Source organism: Lytechinus variegatus, chromosome 12, assembly GCF_018143015.1.
Source record: "Lytechinus variegatus isolate NC3 chromosome 12, Lvar_3.0, whole genome shotgun sequence".
NCBI classification, from domain to species: domain Eukaryota; kingdom Metazoa; phylum Echinodermata; class Echinoidea; order Temnopleuroida; family Toxopneustidae; genus Lytechinus; species Lytechinus variegatus.
The window spans coordinates 24,372,300-24,390,365 of NC_054751.1; the positions used below are offsets into that span (position 1 = coordinate 24,372,300).

The following is an 18,066-nucleotide window of genomic DNA, read 5'->3' on the forward strand; positions in this document are numbered from 1 at the left end:
TGACAACTTTCATTGATTTTGATTGGCTGAGAACCACTGTTACTATGGTAACTGCCGGATAAAATGAGACATGTTGTATACCAGGTAAAGTGTCCAACTAGTCCTTTCGTGAAATGTTCCCCAGGTGGGTGTCTTATAAAGCTGTTCATAAGTTACAAGTTATGAAAGACTGGAACGATTTCTTAGATGGTAAGTCAGCTACTTGGGGATGATCATGTAACACGAGAAAGGATCACTAGTCGTTCCTAAAGTCGCTCATAACTTTCAAACAGCTTTATGAAACACCATGCAGGTCTAACAATGTATATATTTATGATGAGATCATGGTGTGAGATAGTAATTGTATCGATATCTGTTATCTTTCAGTGGAAAGGGTAAGCTTAAAACAACCATGGATGTGATCAATGCTGCTAAGAGAATTGCTGAAACTGGTACTAAGCTGGATAAACTTGCCAGGCAGATCGCTGATCAGGTATGATTTATTTGGACCCGCTGAATGAATTCACATGTAGACACACCATTGTAATGAATATCTTTAAACCCCTTTACTTTTCAGGACCTGGTTTGGGTTCATGTGAAAATATTAGTCCATAATATTAGTGAATAATACACCAAAGTATATTTTCAGCGCCTTGAGCACATAATCAATGCGGATTTGGCGCTTTATAAATACTCTATATCATTATTATTATTATTGAACCCTATATAGCCCGGGCTATTTTGAAATTGCATAGCCCGGGGGGGGGCCCTCATATCTCGGCCGTTTATCGAACGATTGCGACCAAATTTGGTGTGTTGGTGTCTCATTATGTATTTTACAAGAATGCGTTGTCAAATTTGTGATATTTATTATCATTTTTTATTTATCTAATTAATTATGCAAATATTCAAATTTTTTCAAGGAATTTTCATTTTTTGTAGTTTTCCCCCCATTTTTTGAGTAAAATGCAATGGAATCAAGCATGTTAGTAGCCAGTCATGTAATCTAAAAGACAGTTCACTCAACTGTATTGAAATTGTATAATTATTAGATTATAATAGTAATTACTTATGCGCATATGCTTATTTTTTGCGATGATATTCTTGTTTCCTTCCGTGTTTCCAAATTCTTATGTATTTCTTTGTTTTTAATTTATTATGTATTTCTTTGTTCTGAAATCTGTATTTTTTTATTGTTTTTTTAAATCTAGAATAGTTGGTGATAGCCCGAAAGGAAGTTATGTGAGGAAAAAACAGAAAAAAACATTCATCTGACAACATTTCTTGTAAAACCCATACATTGTACACACAAAAGTCAATGGAAATTGCCATTTTCGGTGACATTGGTCACGAATATGTGCTATATCTCCGCAAGTACACCCCCGATACTCGCAAACAGGGTCTCAAAATGTGCGGGAGATGTGAAAGAAAGAAGTCATGAAATTTCAGCGTATTATTTTTTTGCATTTAGAAATTATAGCGAAAAATGTGGAGGGGGGGCCTTTTAGGGCCCCCCCCCCCGGGCTATATAGGGTTAAACAATTTGCGAATTTGTCCACATTTTTTTAACATAAGCATTTATATCAATACCTACACATACCTTGTTTGTGATTTTCACAAATTATTGTAGTGAACATATTATCTTATCCAAATTTATTTGATAAATTAGGTAGGTATCTTTTGAACATTATGAATTATTTTGTAATGAGCAGTCAATTATCATGATTAAGATTATTGATATTTGCTGTTATATACAGTGTATAAATAATGAACTGAAAATCCATGGTGAAATAATTGTAACATTGCACATATCTGCTCTCATTATACCCACACAAAATCAATGTGTGTTCAAATTTTGATTTTAGTTACCTTTAATACTGCAATAAAGCAGACAGAACAGTTAAACTGTTTTTAATGAATCTATTGTACTTATTCCTTAAAGCATTGTGTTGATTCAATCATGAACTTTTGATTTTAATGACAAACAGTGCCCAGACTCTTCATCAAAGGAAGATCTGCTTGCATACCTCCAACGTATCGCCCTCTATTGTCATCAATTGAACATCACCAGTAAAGTCAAGGCTGAAATTCAGAATATCAGTGGGGAGTTGGTCCTTTCTGGGGTAAGTAAATCTCTTTATTTCATCTCTCTTGTTTAACCAAGTTTGACTCAATGAAATAAATAGCATCAAATGCGTTTCTCACTACAATCGCTCACCATCAACAGCAATGACGCATACAATCGACTGTGGTTTACTTGTTGATTTTTTTTCATGAGAAAAATAAAGCTTATTCAAACAAGACAAAATAAGTCACATCACATTTGATAATAGACATACATTACATATTCAAGTCTAAAACATATCTTGAGTAGACATACTCATGACATCACAATGATTCCATTTTGATGTCATGGCCAATATGTTATGTCATATTTATTTCATTATTACATCAGGGGCCTGTCTTACAAAGGGTTGCGATTGATCCGATCAATCGCAACTATGGAAAGCCAGCAAAGTCAACATATAAAATGCATGTTTGTTTAAAGAAAATGCTAGATATGAATATATATCCATAAATTCATTGATTTCTTGACAATTTGGTGTGATCTCCTTTGTTTACAGAGGACATTTTGCAAATTTCCTGTAGAAAAATTATGACACATGGATTTCCATAGAGTTACGATTGATTGGATCGATCGTAACTCTTTGTAAGACGGGGCCCAGGAATTAATTTGAATGATAGTTTGAGTTGAACTGTACAATCCTGGACGGATTGTTTTGCATTATGCTGTTTTCAGTTGTCTGTCCTTTTGATTTGGTTCCAGTTTTTTTTTATTGCCATGTAATAAAATAGTTGCTTGCCTCTACTACATGTGTCTCTTATGATCTGAGTGTGCAGTCTCTTTTGCTTCTCAAGTCATCGTGATTCCAGGCTATTCATGGTGGCGATATTGAGGTCTCTCCTGATAAAACACAGCTTTTGATATGAAAACAGCCTTACAGAAATGACAGTCAAGTGCATGGAAATTCATATAACATGAATAATATTTCAAGAGTTATTGGACACATCTGAAGTGAATTTTATATGGTTTTAAAACTGAACTCTTACCCCTCCTTACAGTGGTGCTAGAAAGTTAGTGAACCCCACCACAAAATCAGACCTGCCAACAAGTACGTTTTTGCCGTATTTAGTACGTTTTTTCAACCAAATACGGCACAACATTTTTTCTGTAAAAAATGTGTTTTTGTTGTTGTTTTTTTTTCTTCAAAATTGTAACTTATTGAGAAAAATCATCTCTATATGTCTCTATTTCATAAAACTTACACAAATATGGTTATTAGATGAATGTAATTTCAGGTAACTTGTTTCTTTTTTCAATCATCTTGTTAAAACCAGGGTGAGATATACGCATGTTTCAATTTTTTTTCATCTGCAGGAGCAGTGCACATTTTAGCTTGCATGCAGCTTGAGCACCGTGATGAGCGAGTGTTCAAAGAATTTTATTATAAAATACACTTTTGGGGGGAAAAATACAGTTTTTTTATCACAGAATACAATTTTTCATTCCCAGAGATTGGCAGGTCTGCAAAATACACTCCTTCATGCTGAGTGTTATATGTAGACAACAACACAACAATGTCAGGCGAGCCCAGAAAAACAAGCTTTATTGATTGTAATATTTTATCACCCGACTTTGCAATTGAATATCCATGACATGGCAAAACATGAACACTTTTTAATATGTTCATTTTCTGGTGGTCCTTTCTCATGCCCTAAACCATTGCCAATGAATATACCATTTGCCACTAGAAAGGATCACCAGTCGCTCTTAACTTATGAACAGCTTTATGAAACATCCACCTGTAGTCAATACAATGTGTGATGTAGCTTGGATCTAATCAGCAATATTTATTTGTTTTGTTTCATGCAACAGTGCTAATATTACTTTGTGTTGTTTTGTATGATAGTTGGACAGTGCTACTTCCTTGATCCAAGCTGCTAAGAACTTGATGGGATCTGTAGTCCAGACGGTCAAGGCTTCCTATGTAGCATCTACCAAATTCAGATCCAAGATGCAAGGAGCTGGAACAACTGCTGTAAGTAAATCTGTTCATGCCCAAGAATGCAGCTATAGGATGATTACCAATAGTTTCTCCTATTTTTGTAATGTAGATGTCGAATTTGATCGGTGTTTGATACTATCAATCAAATAATATAACGAATGCAAGTTTTGGATTGTAACCCCATGACGTCTTCTCTTGTAAAAGTTTGTGACTTCAATAAAATCATCGCCATTTTCTCCCAAATTCATCCTTTCATTATGGAAGTTTTATTCTGATTTTTCTTTCAATTCTGATAGCATTCCCAATGTTAATGAGCCATAATCTTTTACATCTGTCATCTTTAGGCTTGCAGCATAAAATATGATATCTGCGTATTTGATTCTTTAGATACGTGTATCTACTTTACAACACAATTCCATGTTTCTTTCAATCTCCTGTAGTTAGGAAAGTGATAATTTGCATTGTTTTCTTAACAATACACCAAATGTCATTTGTACCAAAGTGACATGGTGGTTTAAAATAATGAGATAGGCACCAACTTTGATGTCTTCATTATTCATATATTCTTTTGAATAGTGGTTTTCATTTACATCCACAAAAACAACAACGCGTCCACGATCGACTGGTATTTCACAGTTTGCCAAGTACATTGTGCAACATGCTATGATATGCATTCAAAGTTGGAATGCAACACATACCTTCATAAAGTGTTCATCGGTGTGGTATTCTAGTCAGTTCAATTTCTTGATCCTGCTATGTAAGGCAAGCTTACGTAATATCTTGCTTTGAAGTCTTCCTATCATAATGAAAGAAATGAAAGGTCATTTGACCAAAATTGTCCATGAAGTAAGTACGAACTGGGGAGCGTTTCATCAACATATTTGTCCGACAAGTTGTCAAACCTGACAACTTTCTTTGATTCTGATTGGCTGAGAGGCACTGTTACTATGTTAATTGTCGGATAAAACAGGACTTGTCGGATAAAATTCTTTCATGAAACGCTCCCCTGGTCTATTCTCTGTTTTCTTCCACACAGTCTCCTGTTGTCCTGTGGAAGATGAAGGCTCCAGAGAAGAAACCTCTCGTCAGACGTGAGATCCCTGATGAACTTGATTCCAAGATCAGGAAGGCAGCCAAGAAACGTGAAGTCAACCCTGTACAAGCTCTCAGTGAATTCAAGGAGAAAGGTCCATTTTAAGATGCCGACTGATAGTACCTGGGCCCCGTCTTACAAAGAGTTGCGATTGATCTGATCAACCACAACTATGGAAAGCCAGCTACACCAACATCTAAAATGCATGTTTGTTTCAATGTGTTTTCTAGATATGATGTATACTAAAGCATTCATTGTTGTCTTGATAATATGTTGTTGTCCTCTTTGTTCACAAAAAAAAAACTTTGTACAAAGCAGGAAAGTTAGGACTATGATGGATTTTCATAGAGTTTACATTGATCGCATCAATCGCAACTCTTTGTAATTTTCTGAATGACCGGTGATTCTATCTTAGGCACTAAATCCACATCAATGAAAATTTGATGTATATCATTGTCATTTACCACAAGAAAGGATCACCAATCTTTTGTAAAGTTGCTTGTAACTTATGAACAGCTCTATGAAAACACCCACTCTGGTATGTTTCATAAATATCTTCATATTGAGTTATGCACGACTTCACACATGATTTTACGCATGACTGGTGATCCTTTCTTGGTTGCTAAATCAGATTCTCAAACAATATTGATTCCCTTCAGGTACAGTTGGAATCTGATGTTTGTAGATTGAAATTAACATTTTAACAAGAATTTGGAAATTGTGGGAGTGGGATCTCATTATGTTAAAATAGGGAAAATATTGGGTTTCTCATTAAGCGCAATATTAAGGGTCAGTAGTCGTGTTGTGTGTAAATTAAGAAAAGCTTTATGAAATGGTCCTCTACATGGGATCTCTCTGATTTTACTTGTTGAAAGCTAGTTTTTAGCGTTGTCTTGAAGTAATGGGTATTCCTTATTCACAGACCTCTTACCTGGTCCATTCTCAGACAAGAAAACAGTAATAAAGGTAACTTTTGCTGGTAGATATATGAATATTTACAAGGACTGTGCTCATTTTGATATGCATAATTCTTTGACTGCAGAATATTGAATGATAATAGATAAAAACAAATGATTTTGTAATAATATATGAATCATTTTTTCCTGTCTGCAGAGTGATCCAGATGACTACAGACTTCATTTCTTTTGTTCAAAATGTAATCAATTGTTTAGGCCAATACTTGTGTTAATAGTATTAATTTTTACTCAATCACAGTACTTTTTTTTACCAAAGCTGGACTGAGTACTAAAAAATAAAGTATTGTAAGAAATCCAAACTTGGCATCATTTGTAGATAAATGATGTTCACTTTTAACATAGAAAGAATGACTGAAGATGAGAAATTCAGCTGAAACTGAAACATACATATAAATCCAAAGAGAATTCATTTGCTTTTTTTTCATTTAGAATATCTAAAACCAACGACATAACTTGACCATATTTCCCGAAGTTTTGTACTGTAAGAGACAACAGTAGTACTTTAATACCATTTTATTATGTAATAGCGATAACTTATTTTATTTCAGCAGATGTGTAGTAATTAACTTATTTGATGAGCCTGCGCCTAGTAATGTCTTTAACAGAAATATGGCATAATTTAAATGCTGTGGATCATCATCATCATCATTAGATTAAGCACTTGTGAACTTTAAAGTATTATGCAGCATTTTAAAAATTCAAATAAATGAATTGCTACTTTTTGATAGAGTTAACATTACGGTAATCGAATGTTTATTATGGTGATTTTATAATAGATGACCCGAGCATTTCCTGTATTCACTTAGTTTAACATGTGTGTGTGTTAAATGTTTTTAAAAAGGCATATTTAGGATAAACGTATGCTTCTTAATTTCCATGTTTTTCTTTTAAATGACCAATTACTTGAGGCAGTAGCATTTATCTCATCAGTACTATATCGAAAAATGGTCCAATATCAGTTACATAGATTAGTTACTAGTACTGAAACACCTCTTACCAAATCTGATATATAGTACTTCCTAATGAATTATGTTTTTTAAAGTATCATTTTTCCAAAGGGCCACTGCTAAGAAATTGTAATCTGTTTTCCAATTTAATTGAAAAAATAATACATAAAAGCGTATCGTGAATTGAGTTACACACTCCCTATATGTTATTTTTCTATTTCGATGCATTGTACACAGACCTGCCAACCAGTACGTTTTGGGCGTATTTAGTACGTTTTTGCAACCGAAACATGGCAGTACGTTTTTCTTTAAAAAGTATGTTTTATTAAAAGAAATTGTTTGTTTTTTTAATGGTAATTTATTGAGAAAAATCATCTCTATATGTCTCTATTTTATTAAACTAACACAAATATGGTTATTAGATCAATGTAATTTCAGGTAACTTTTTTTTTCAATCATTTTGTTAAAACCAGGGTGAGATATACACATGTTTAAAATGAAGTTTTGTTTTATCTGCAAGTGCAGTGCGCATTTTAGCTTGCAAGCAGCTTGGGTGCCACGATGAGAGAGTGCGCCGCGCATTTTATTATGAAATACACTTTTTTTGGGAAAAATATACTTTTTCATTCCCAGAGGTTGGCAGGTCTGTGTACACCATACCTGAAGCGTGACAAATATTTTATTGAACTGAAAAAACGGACACAGGATTTAATATCAACCTGTCTTTATTCTTAATTATCTTTTATTCAATTTCGACATTGTATTTATTTTTCTCAAGTTGGTGAGTCCAAAGGCCATAAGGTTTTTGGTATATTTGTAAATGAAATTCTTGAAGTATGCCTAAAATAACTTGTTCAATTAACAAATAGTGGAGAGTATACATGTGTAAATATCTTAGAGGTGTATGGATATGGGAGAGAGGGGGTAAGACCTACATAATTTGATCAAAGTATTTGTAACATTTTGCAATGTAGCAGAAAAACTACTTTTGGTGGGATTTTCTGTAATTCTTTATTATCGTCACATGTAATGAAGGGTGCTAATGGTGGAATTGAAATCTGTGAGTACATAATTATGTGTAAATTGAAAGATCATGCGTCAGTGGGTGATGTCTGATAATATAACATGCCTAGATAGTGCCTTCTAGAGTAAAAACATGGTGGCTTCTTAACTGAAGTAAAACGTTTTTGAAAATATGTCTTTAACCCTGCTAAAAGTCTACTCACTTCATTTTGATTGCTGTTATGTCTTTAGCTCTTTTTTGCGTTCGTATTACCAAAACAGAAAGATTTATAGCTACATGAATGTTTAATAGTTCACACTATCTGTATCCTTATCTACACGCCAGAATCATAAATGTTGCTTACAATATGATAGTCTTGCCGTGGCAATTCTAAGATAATGAAAGCCCAAAGTTAATCTAGTTAAAATATGTATGCATGACTCACATGCATACTGGATTGTTACTTATTATGGTTTCAGTACAGAATATTTCTTTTCATGAAATAATGCTACAAGAGACTTTGATCCTTTTCACCTTCTAGGAATGTGTGATGTTTACTCGGCTTTGGGAAGGTCAAAATAATGAGATAATTTTGTGATTGCAGCAGAGATCAGGTTTAAACAATTAATTTCTGGTTAGAATTATGCTGTATTGAACCTGGGTTGCTACTTAATCATTCTGTGCTTGTGTGTATGTTTTGCATTCCTTTGCTATGAGAGTTATTATGCTTAAATCAATGATTTTGATACTTATGTTTAGTTTAGTTTGAGTACATAAAACAAAACTCCTTATCTATTATGCATAGTTCTTCCAGAAAATAATCTATAAAAAGGTTTTCTTGTTTGGATATTATTGTATCATTACCCATTAAAAGTTTGTAGTCATGTATGATATGTTCTGAAATAGTGTAGTTTCGCATGGACTTCTTGTATTTTAGCTTTATTTGTTTTTTCTGATATTTATTGAAGAATCATAAACTTCTGCACATACACTTATAAAGCTAGAACTAAGATTTTTATGTACATCATGAACAAATTGATATGTATTCAGTTATTAATGTATTCCTGTCTTGTACATTGTATTCTGATATTTGCATCTGGCTTGTCTATGCTTCTGCTAATTGAATTTAAAAAAATAGATGAATAAATGTTATTGCATAATTTAACCATACTATTCTTACATTTGTCTTTTTTATATTGCTTGATATTAATTGTCAACAATGTGTGCCCTATAATTCTCAGCCTTTTACAATGGAAAGCTAATAATCAAAGTTGCCCCTCTCATGTTGTTGTAGTGATGATTTCGGAGCAAGATGCTACTGCGGATAAACGAAATGGGAATAAATACGTAATTCTACCCATTTTAATTTCAATGGGCTGAACAGACCTGTAAGAAAAGTTTGTGAAAAAAAGAGGACAGTAGAATGTCAAATATTAATTTTGCGCGGGGATGGATGGGGGAGGCGCAGAGGACTAGGCAGAGAAAAGTGGGCAAATAATGGAAGTGAAACCCCAATCATATTTATTAGGAATCGGCAGGAATCAAGCAGAATCAGCTGGAATTAATAAAGATTTAAAATCTAGAAAAACTATGGGGGGGTCCTAATTCATCCAACTGGAGTTCTAATAAGGAAAATTTACCAGGCGACTCATCATACACTAGTCACACTAGAGTCGAAATGAGCCTCAATGGAGTTGGGTTTAAAATTTGTGCTGCCGCGTTCTTGGATATTCGAGTGGCATTCTAAAAATTCTGTTTTCTATTTGCATTCGGAATGTTCGGGCCAGATCTTGTTGGCGCTCAAAAAGTTTAGGTCATTTTCGAAATTTCTGAGGTGTGTTCGAATTGGAAAGAATATCGAACGGTGTTCAAAGTACACTCTTACTGCATTCTCAATGCATTCTATGTATTTTTATTTCTTTCTAAAACTTGACCAGTTTGTGGTCGAACAATAGTCATTTAATTCCGGTTGATTCTGCTTGATTCGGAATAAGTGTGATGGGGGCTTAAAGAGGAACGAATGATTATGAGAGTGGATTAGTGGGAAGGGATACTCTTTCAACATAATGAAAGAGTCAAAAGATTACTGTAAAGGAATGGTTAGAGAAAAAGAAACTGTTCCCTTATACTGCGAATTGTTCGTAAGCAAAACAGGACGTACAAACTAGGGGGTTGCGTGGTTATACCTAGTCTGCTGGGCAAACCCTTCACTCGAAATAAGGTTCTGAATGTGCAGCCTATAATCATGCCTTGTGTACTGAAGGCTCTCTCGCTCGGGTATTGGAACAGCAAGTTTTGTATGTGCTAGTCTTTGCGTGGACCCACACTTGTTGATCAAAGTTCCAATGAGGGTCTGTGCCTGCAGACTAGGTTATACCAGTGGCTTTGGTAGATCCAGCCGGATTCGACACAATACCATTTACCAGCCCATATTGTTTGAGCCAGGGTGACCAGACGTCCCGTATTTCCCGGGATTGTCCCGTATTTTGCTTCTTTGTCCCGGCGTCCCGACAAACCCTTCCCGGGACGCCTATTTGTCCCGTATTTCAGAATATTGAACAAAATGTATTTAAAAGTGACGATTTTTCATCAAAAGACAAAGATAACCCACAAATGACGGAGCAGAGACAACAATAAAATCGATAAATAAACTTGCAAGTTCTGCGGTGATTTTCTTGCTAACCCAATAATTCATCGCAAACGAACTGGCCTCCTGCCATTGTGAGGCAGGCTAGTACGCTAGGCATGTAGGATCGGAGCAGATTCTCTCCACCAAACATGACAAAATAATCACAAAATCGGCGGAAAACTTGTACAATTATATTATGGGTTCTCAATCTCAGATTACTGATTTGGAGATGTAATCGGAGGAACACTAGATCTAGTTGTTTCAGCTTTCGTTCTGAGTCTTGTTGTGTATGATGCCACGATGTTTCATCTAATTTGTAATTAAAAAAATAACTTTTGAATTTTTTTCATTTCTAAAACATTTTTTTTTATTTTAAAAATATATTTGAAAAAAAAATATCATTATGATTTTTGTTAGATGATTGGATTTTTTTTGTTTGCTTGAAGTTTGAACTTTTTTACTCTTTCTTTCTTTTCTATCATTCTTTCCTCATCCTAATTCTATCCTTCTTGCTTGCCCGTTTTTGTTCCATCTATCTTTATTTCCTATTTGTCTTTCCTGATCCTTTCTCTCTCTCTCTGTTCATTTTTCTTTCTTTCCTCCTTTTTTATACCCGTCTTCTTTATCGAATTCCCCTTTCTTATTTCCTTCATTCTTTCTTCCTTTAAAACCTTTTTTCTCCCCCTCCCTCTCCTTTTAATTCTTTTTCCTCATCCATTATGTTTTCACTCCCTCCTTACTTCATTCTTCCTCCCTAGCTCTCTTTTCTGTTTTCTATCATTCTTTATTTTATTTTCCTTTTAATTCTTTCCCTTACTCTTTCACTCCCTCCCTCCCTTAATTCCTTTCCTCCTCCCTGTTTTCCTTCTTTCTTTGTTTGTTTCTTTCTAGCTTTCAAAGAATGAATGAAACATTTTTCTTTCCTTCCTCCTTTTCTTACTTCTTTTTTTTCTTTCTCGATCTCCTTTATTTTGTCTTTCACACATGTATTCTTCTTCCATTCCTTTCTGTATCTAATTTCTTTCTGTATTCAATTCAAAGAATGAAACTTTTTTTCCTCTTTTTTATTCTTTCTTTCATCCTTTTATTTTAACTTTCTTTTGTTCTTTTTTTATTTTTTCCTTCATTTTCCCCTTAATTTTTTCTTTCTTCTCAATTCATCTCAGTCTTTTCTTTCTCTCCTTCATTCTTTCGTTCACCCTCCCTTCCAATTGTTCATATTTTTTACAGGTGTAACACTGTGTAGCCTTCGATCTTTATTGATCTTTTTTTGTCGATTGTCCCGTATTTCGTTTTGTGAAATCTGGTCAACCTTGTTTGAGCCCAATGGTGACCCAGCAAAGGCATTGTGTTTATTCATTCTTTTGTTCCAGCGAGATAAGTTGTCGCGATTACAACAAGTACTCTTGACGAAACAGTCCTTGAAAAGTCCCCTTTTCAGGTCAGTAGTCCCAATCATATGTCAAATTCTCATAGTTTTCATTCACATTAATATTCTATTTAGATAGGCATCATGATCATGTTCATGATTAAAGAAGGTGCTTATAAATGTCCGGTTTAAGGTCTAAATTGCGAAAACAAATCGGCTCGCGCTTCGCGCCCGCATCATTTATAGTTTCATCCATATCCTGTTCATAATATTCTTATCTTATGTGAATAAACAATAGATAACATGTTCCGTTTTTGGTCAATATATCAAAAATTTTAGCTTTCGCTTTAACGCTCGCATTAATTATATATATTGAGATACACAGCTTGTTCTTTTTAAAGACGTGTTGAAAACGTCCAGTTTTAAGATCGAAAAAAAAAACAATCCAGATCGCTCGTCGGGCTCGTATCATTTATTTAGGAAGATACCCATCCTTTTCATGATTACAAAAAGTGAATAGAACGTCCAACTTTTAGGTCAAAATCTTAAAAAGTTTCAGCTCTCGCCTCGCGTTCGCAATTGTTTACTGGGATACATAATTTGTTCTTTATTATAAACGTACTTACACTGCCATGTTCCTTGCTTCAAAAGTGTTTAGAATGTCTAGTTTTTCAGTTTGGAATATCAATATTTTCCTACCTATGAGTCACTGTAAACAGTCCGATTGTAAAATAGATGTTAGTAATGATAATATAGAAATAGTAACAATAATGATAATAAATATTTAGAGGTGCTTTAATGTATGAAAATAATAATCACATTTACAATAATACACACATTCAGTTATAAGATATAAAGAAAAGTAAATTTACGAAAGGGTAATTTTAAAGCGAAGATTTGAAGCCAACAATACTAGAAGTATTCTTTTTTTTCTATCTCTCTCTTTCAAATAATTTTTTTTTCTTCAGTTTTTCTCGACAAATCGTTATCAAAATAATACAAAATGCTTGTAGTATACATTGATGTAGACTGTTCGATGTGCCCGGATCCATCAATATCTAAAATATATATATAATTTGTGGAATATTTATAATGCAACTGCATGCACTCTTCTTGATATTCAAAGTTCTTTTTAAAGGTCAAGTCCACCCCAGGAAAATGCTGACTTGAATGAATAGAGAAAGATCAAACTAGCATATTGCTGAAAATTTCATCAAAATCGGATGTAAAATAGGAAAGTTATGACATTTTTAATTTTCGCTTATTTTTCACAAAACAGTGATATGCACAAGAAGGTGAGTCAGTCGATGATGTCCATCACTCACTATTTCTTTTGTTTTTTATTGTTTGAATTATACAATATTTCATTTTTTATAGATTTGACAATAAGGACCAACTTGACTGAACCATACAGTATTAAACATTGCTAATTCCACATGTTCAGGGAGGAATTAATCGTTGTATCACTTGACAATGATGAGAAAAATAGAATATTTCATATTTCCTATAATAAAATACAAAAGAAATAGTGAGTGGATGACGTCATCAGTCTCCTCATTTGCATACAGACCAGGATGTGCATATAACTGTTTTGTGAAATTAAGCGAAACTTTAAGATTTCATAACTTTCTTATTTTACATCCGATTTTGGTGAAGTGTTATGCTTCAAATCAACTTTTTGTTGGGATGGACTTGTCCTTTAAACATTGAGTATTGTCTATTTAGCATATAACATATCAAAATTAAAAGAAGAATAATTTCCACCTGGTATGCCAAATAACACCCCAAAAAATCATAAAAATAACCTTATTGAACTTTTAAGAATGTATTTTTCAAAATCAACTAAAATCGACGAGTAAAGGGACATTCCCAGATAAATCAGCAATCGTTTCAGTGTGTTAGGGCCTGTTGCAGAAAGAGTTGCAATCAATCGCAACTCTAAAAATCAAGCGCAACTCGATTTCCAACCAATCAACAGCGCGCATTTGAGACGTGCGATTGATTTTTTGACGTGCGTTTAAACGCAACTTGTTCTGCAACGGACCCCTGAACAAAAGGGACACAAATCAGATTGTGATATTGCCAACAGTTTTCAAATATTTGTTGAAACCGAAACATTTTGTAACTAAGCTTTGCCGATAAGGAACGGATGGCGATTGGCTCTGAAATAAAGCTCCTCCATTTGTTTTGTGAAATCGGAGTTTCAAAAGCTTTCTCGACACACATTTTATGAATAAATGTACAAACTATATTTACCTTGTTCATAGTTTTATACTATGTATAATTTCCTCCTGCATAAGTAACCTCTTTTTAGGAGGGCCTTTGCAAATATTTTTCTATTTGACAGGTATAGCAGGTATGACAGAATAATGATCAAGAAAATTAAATTGAATGTCAAACTTAAAACAAAATTAGAATGTGTAACAAAGTCACCATACTGATTCAGCAAATGAGTTATTTTAAAAATACCTTTATCATCAGTCTTTTTTTAAGTAAATAGCCATTGATACAAGAGGTATTCCAATAATTATGAATAAACTCATCAGAAGGATTTTAATTAGAAGTTAACTCACACCAAGACTGAAAATTTTCTTTAATTAATGTTATCATCCATTTGTAATTTTTGTTCATTGTTTCGGACATTGCAATACAAAAAGGTTTACCACAAGACCATTCAGCATGTTCAGAACAAATGAAATAAGGGGTATGAAGCCTGTTTTAAAGGCAATGACGTCTATATGCCACTTTCATCTAAGTTTAATATTTCTGCTGACATGTTGATTTCTATTCATCATCTATTTTGTAAACTTCATTTCCTTCGTAAACATTTGTATTTGTATTGCACAAGTGTTGATGGTGACAAATTTCCCTTGTCGGATAATAACATTTCAATTCAATTTAACTCACTTTTTAAAAGTCATCGTTTAGGCAGATATTATGCAAAAATAAAATCAATGTTTTGTCTAATATGAAGTGTAATCATTCAACCATAATATACTTATGGTTACAAAGTTTAATTAGAGTTTAGTGGACAAAAAATAAAACAAGTCATTTCACTACAAATATCTTTTCGTGCCTTAGCTCTGAACTTCGTAATGGATTTTCCTTTTTTTTTAAAGTAACTAATGATAAGCATTTTCAATAAAACTCATTGAATCATCTATGTGTGAAGTGTATAAGGATTCACGAGAGACTATGTAATTAGAACGAAGATAACATTACCTAGACATAAAAAAATAATAAATTTGTCTATATATTCTTTGTAACGAGCCCTCCTGAATTATGAAAAAAGTGGTATTGTTTTATTATCATGGAAACTAATGCATTACGTGATTGACCATTTGAATTTATAAGTCCTAAACGAGTGTCCTCCCAAATTGTGCATGTGTTCAGGATTATTCTTTCGTTAAAAACGAAAATATGAGTGTTTAAAAGGGGAGGACTACGATTGGTTGTAAAGTGGTTCATCGTGTGTTGTTTCACAATAGGGGGTGGGTGTCGACGAATAATTTTTAATTCCAAGTAAATATTTACAACACATGTACGTCAGTGTTTCACCAGAATATGACAAATGACCGTAAATTCGTAAGTAAAATTATTTGATCAGAGTCTATTCATTTTGACACGATTTCGATTATCATGAAGACTTGCTTGCAATGATCAATAATGACAAGAATAGGTATTACTGTGGTGCAAATAGTCACATAATGTGTCCGTAGGCCATTTTTTCTTTAACGTAAAGGTGAAATGAAATTATATTATGTGGATTATTTTTATGGAGGGGAGAGGGTCCGATCAGTACGAAGTTCAATACCACTCCTATATAGTCATTAGACCTACTCAGCTCGTCTCGCCTTATGATGTATTAATGTCGTTGATATACATCATGATCGTCAGCCATAGGGCCTTCAACCAATCACACTCTCAATTACAGGGATTTAAAATAAGTCCAGCTTGACTGTAGTTAGGGACCAATCGATTTCTGGATTTAGTTTTAGTCCTAAAGACTTAAATTTAAATCTCAAATGATTTAAATTTAAAACTTTCGAGATTTAAAAATGAATCTTAAGGATTCAAACTAAATCCGGAATTCGATTGGTCCCTAACTACAGTCCATGTGGACTGATCCCCGTAATTTAGAGTGCACTCACTGGTCATTTTCATTACCACTAATATAGACCTACCAGGGGCGGATTCAGGATTTCCCAAAGAAGGGGGGGGGGGGCATTTTCCCAAGGAAAAAAAATGACAAGCAAAAAAAGGGACACACTTTTGTTTTAACAGCAGTTTTCCATTACAATTTTTAACTTTGTGCCTTGTCAAAGGGGGGGGGGGGCACGAGCCGACTGCATGTGCCCCCCCAGTGGATTCGCCAGTGAGACCTACCACTGTCACCGATACCACCGAAAGTCCCCATTTTAACAAAATTCAAATTTTTATTTTAATGTGTCATACTTCCTTTGTTATTTATTATGTATCATTCATATAGTGTAATCATAGAGCTATTACAATAGCTCTATGGTGTAATGATTTTGTTTATTGCATCGACTCGATTCTTTTGACCGAACTGTATTTTCCTGATTTGTATTCCGTTGGAAATGAAATGGGTTGAAACTATAGGCTGCCATTGTTATCCTTCATATTCTTGAACGGATTGATCAAGATAACCAGCAATGTGTCGGTGAATGTATGAGACGGACAAGAAAATTTTTGAGTCAAAATCATACATTTTTTGTAAAAAAAAAATAATCAGAACCAATTGTTTGATTCCCCCGCCGTCCCCCGGCCCTTTGATAAAAGTTTTATCCGTCGGAAACAATTCACCAACAGATTGGTTATATCCTTTATGTAATCCTCTCTAAGAGTGTACTACCACGACCACCATACCACTATCAGTATTTATACCTCCATCAGCAGCACCAAGTCTTTAAAATATACCCTAATTACAGAGCGTTATACATCCACCATCTTACCCTTTTCGGCCACTATGTAATTACATTTCTCCCCGAAGTCATTAGCCACCCATGATAAAAAAAAATCAGACATCGCAAGGCTCGATCGAATCTCTTCTAAATATTTCAATGCCTTTCAGATCTAATATACCATCCACCTCTTTTAGCAGCAACTCATTAGCAGCGGAAAACTATCCCATCGTTCGAGGGTCCTTAGGATATGATGCCCTGACTGGATGGATATCATTAACCTCCAATCCTCCCTCGCAACGCATCTTATTTTTCTTCCACAGCTTTATTATTCAAACCCTATCAGTAGGTCCTATTATCTACATTGTATAAGTCTCCGTATATCAGCTCCCGACATGACAGTGCGCATCCCGCATCACCACGGTATGGTATCTATACCGCCGCGCCCCGCCTTTCTTCCCTAGTATCCAAGGAAACTGCATCCATCCGTCTACCTGGTGCAATGCATTGCTCGCTACAAACAAGTTAGGGCCAAGATACCAGCATTATCCATCTCCCGCTGCGCGCCAAGGGAAACTCTGAGTAAATAATTTATGATAGTTTTATGATAAAGAGATACCACATTGGGTCTGCAAACTACCAATTGCCTTAATCGATCCCTAAGTTTATAACTCCAAGCTACAAGTTTCTTGTTGACTATTGGAAGCGGGAGTTTTTCCTCATCAAATTAGTCATTTTGGTGACGAGTCCGCTAACTGCATTCAGTTGTAAAATTGGCTGTCTCCGACTTGTATCCTGGAAGCGGCCTCGCTTGTAGTCCAGCCGGTAAGTTTATGATTCTTCGCTACACACATGATCGAACTACTTCCATTGAGTTAGCATACCGTACACCCCATACACAAAGTCTCGGCACACCATTCTTTCTTTTATTGGTGTGTGGTTCTTCCACTTGTGACCCCGTCCGTAACGCGAAGTACCACGGCGAAATATTCATGAACTTGCCCTAAAGGAGTCACTGCTTACGACCAACCATTGAAGGATTCGAATCAAATGGACGGGCGTGTTCTCAAAGAGTAAGGA

General features: G+C 34.5%; 1 protein-coding gene and 1 long non-coding RNA gene across 4 annotated transcripts in view; both read left to right on the forward strand.

Annotated features, from left to right (window-relative positions):
• The window catches only part of LOC446175 (alpha catenin), a 44,574-nt gene extending 38,082 nt beyond the window's left edge, over window positions 1–6,492 (forward strand). The window contains exons 18-21 of the mRNA XM_041621649.1: window positions 367–472; window positions 1,968–2,102; window positions 3,951–4,079; window positions 5,083–6,492. Of these exons, the coding sequence (XP_041477583.1) occupies window positions 367–472; window positions 1,968–2,102; window positions 3,951–4,079; window positions 5,083–5,244 (532 nt within the window). The 3' untranslated portion in view covers window positions 5,245–6,492. The remainder of the gene's footprint in view (window positions 1–366; window positions 473–1,967; window positions 2,103–3,950; window positions 4,080–5,082) is intronic.
• A 10,779-nt stretch (window positions 6,493–17,271) lies between these two features.
• Window positions 17,272–18,066, forward strand: part of LOC121424787 — a 29,385-nt gene continuing 28,590 nt past the window's right edge. The window contains exon 1 of one of the 3 annotated variants that reach the window (XR_005971432.1): window positions 17,272–17,811. This is a non-coding gene — a long non-coding RNA (uncharacterized LOC121424787). Of the gene's footprint in view, window positions 18,060–18,066 lie in introns of all 3 variants that reach the window. The other 2 variants (XR_005971431.1, XR_005971430.1) reach the window with 2 other exon arrangements.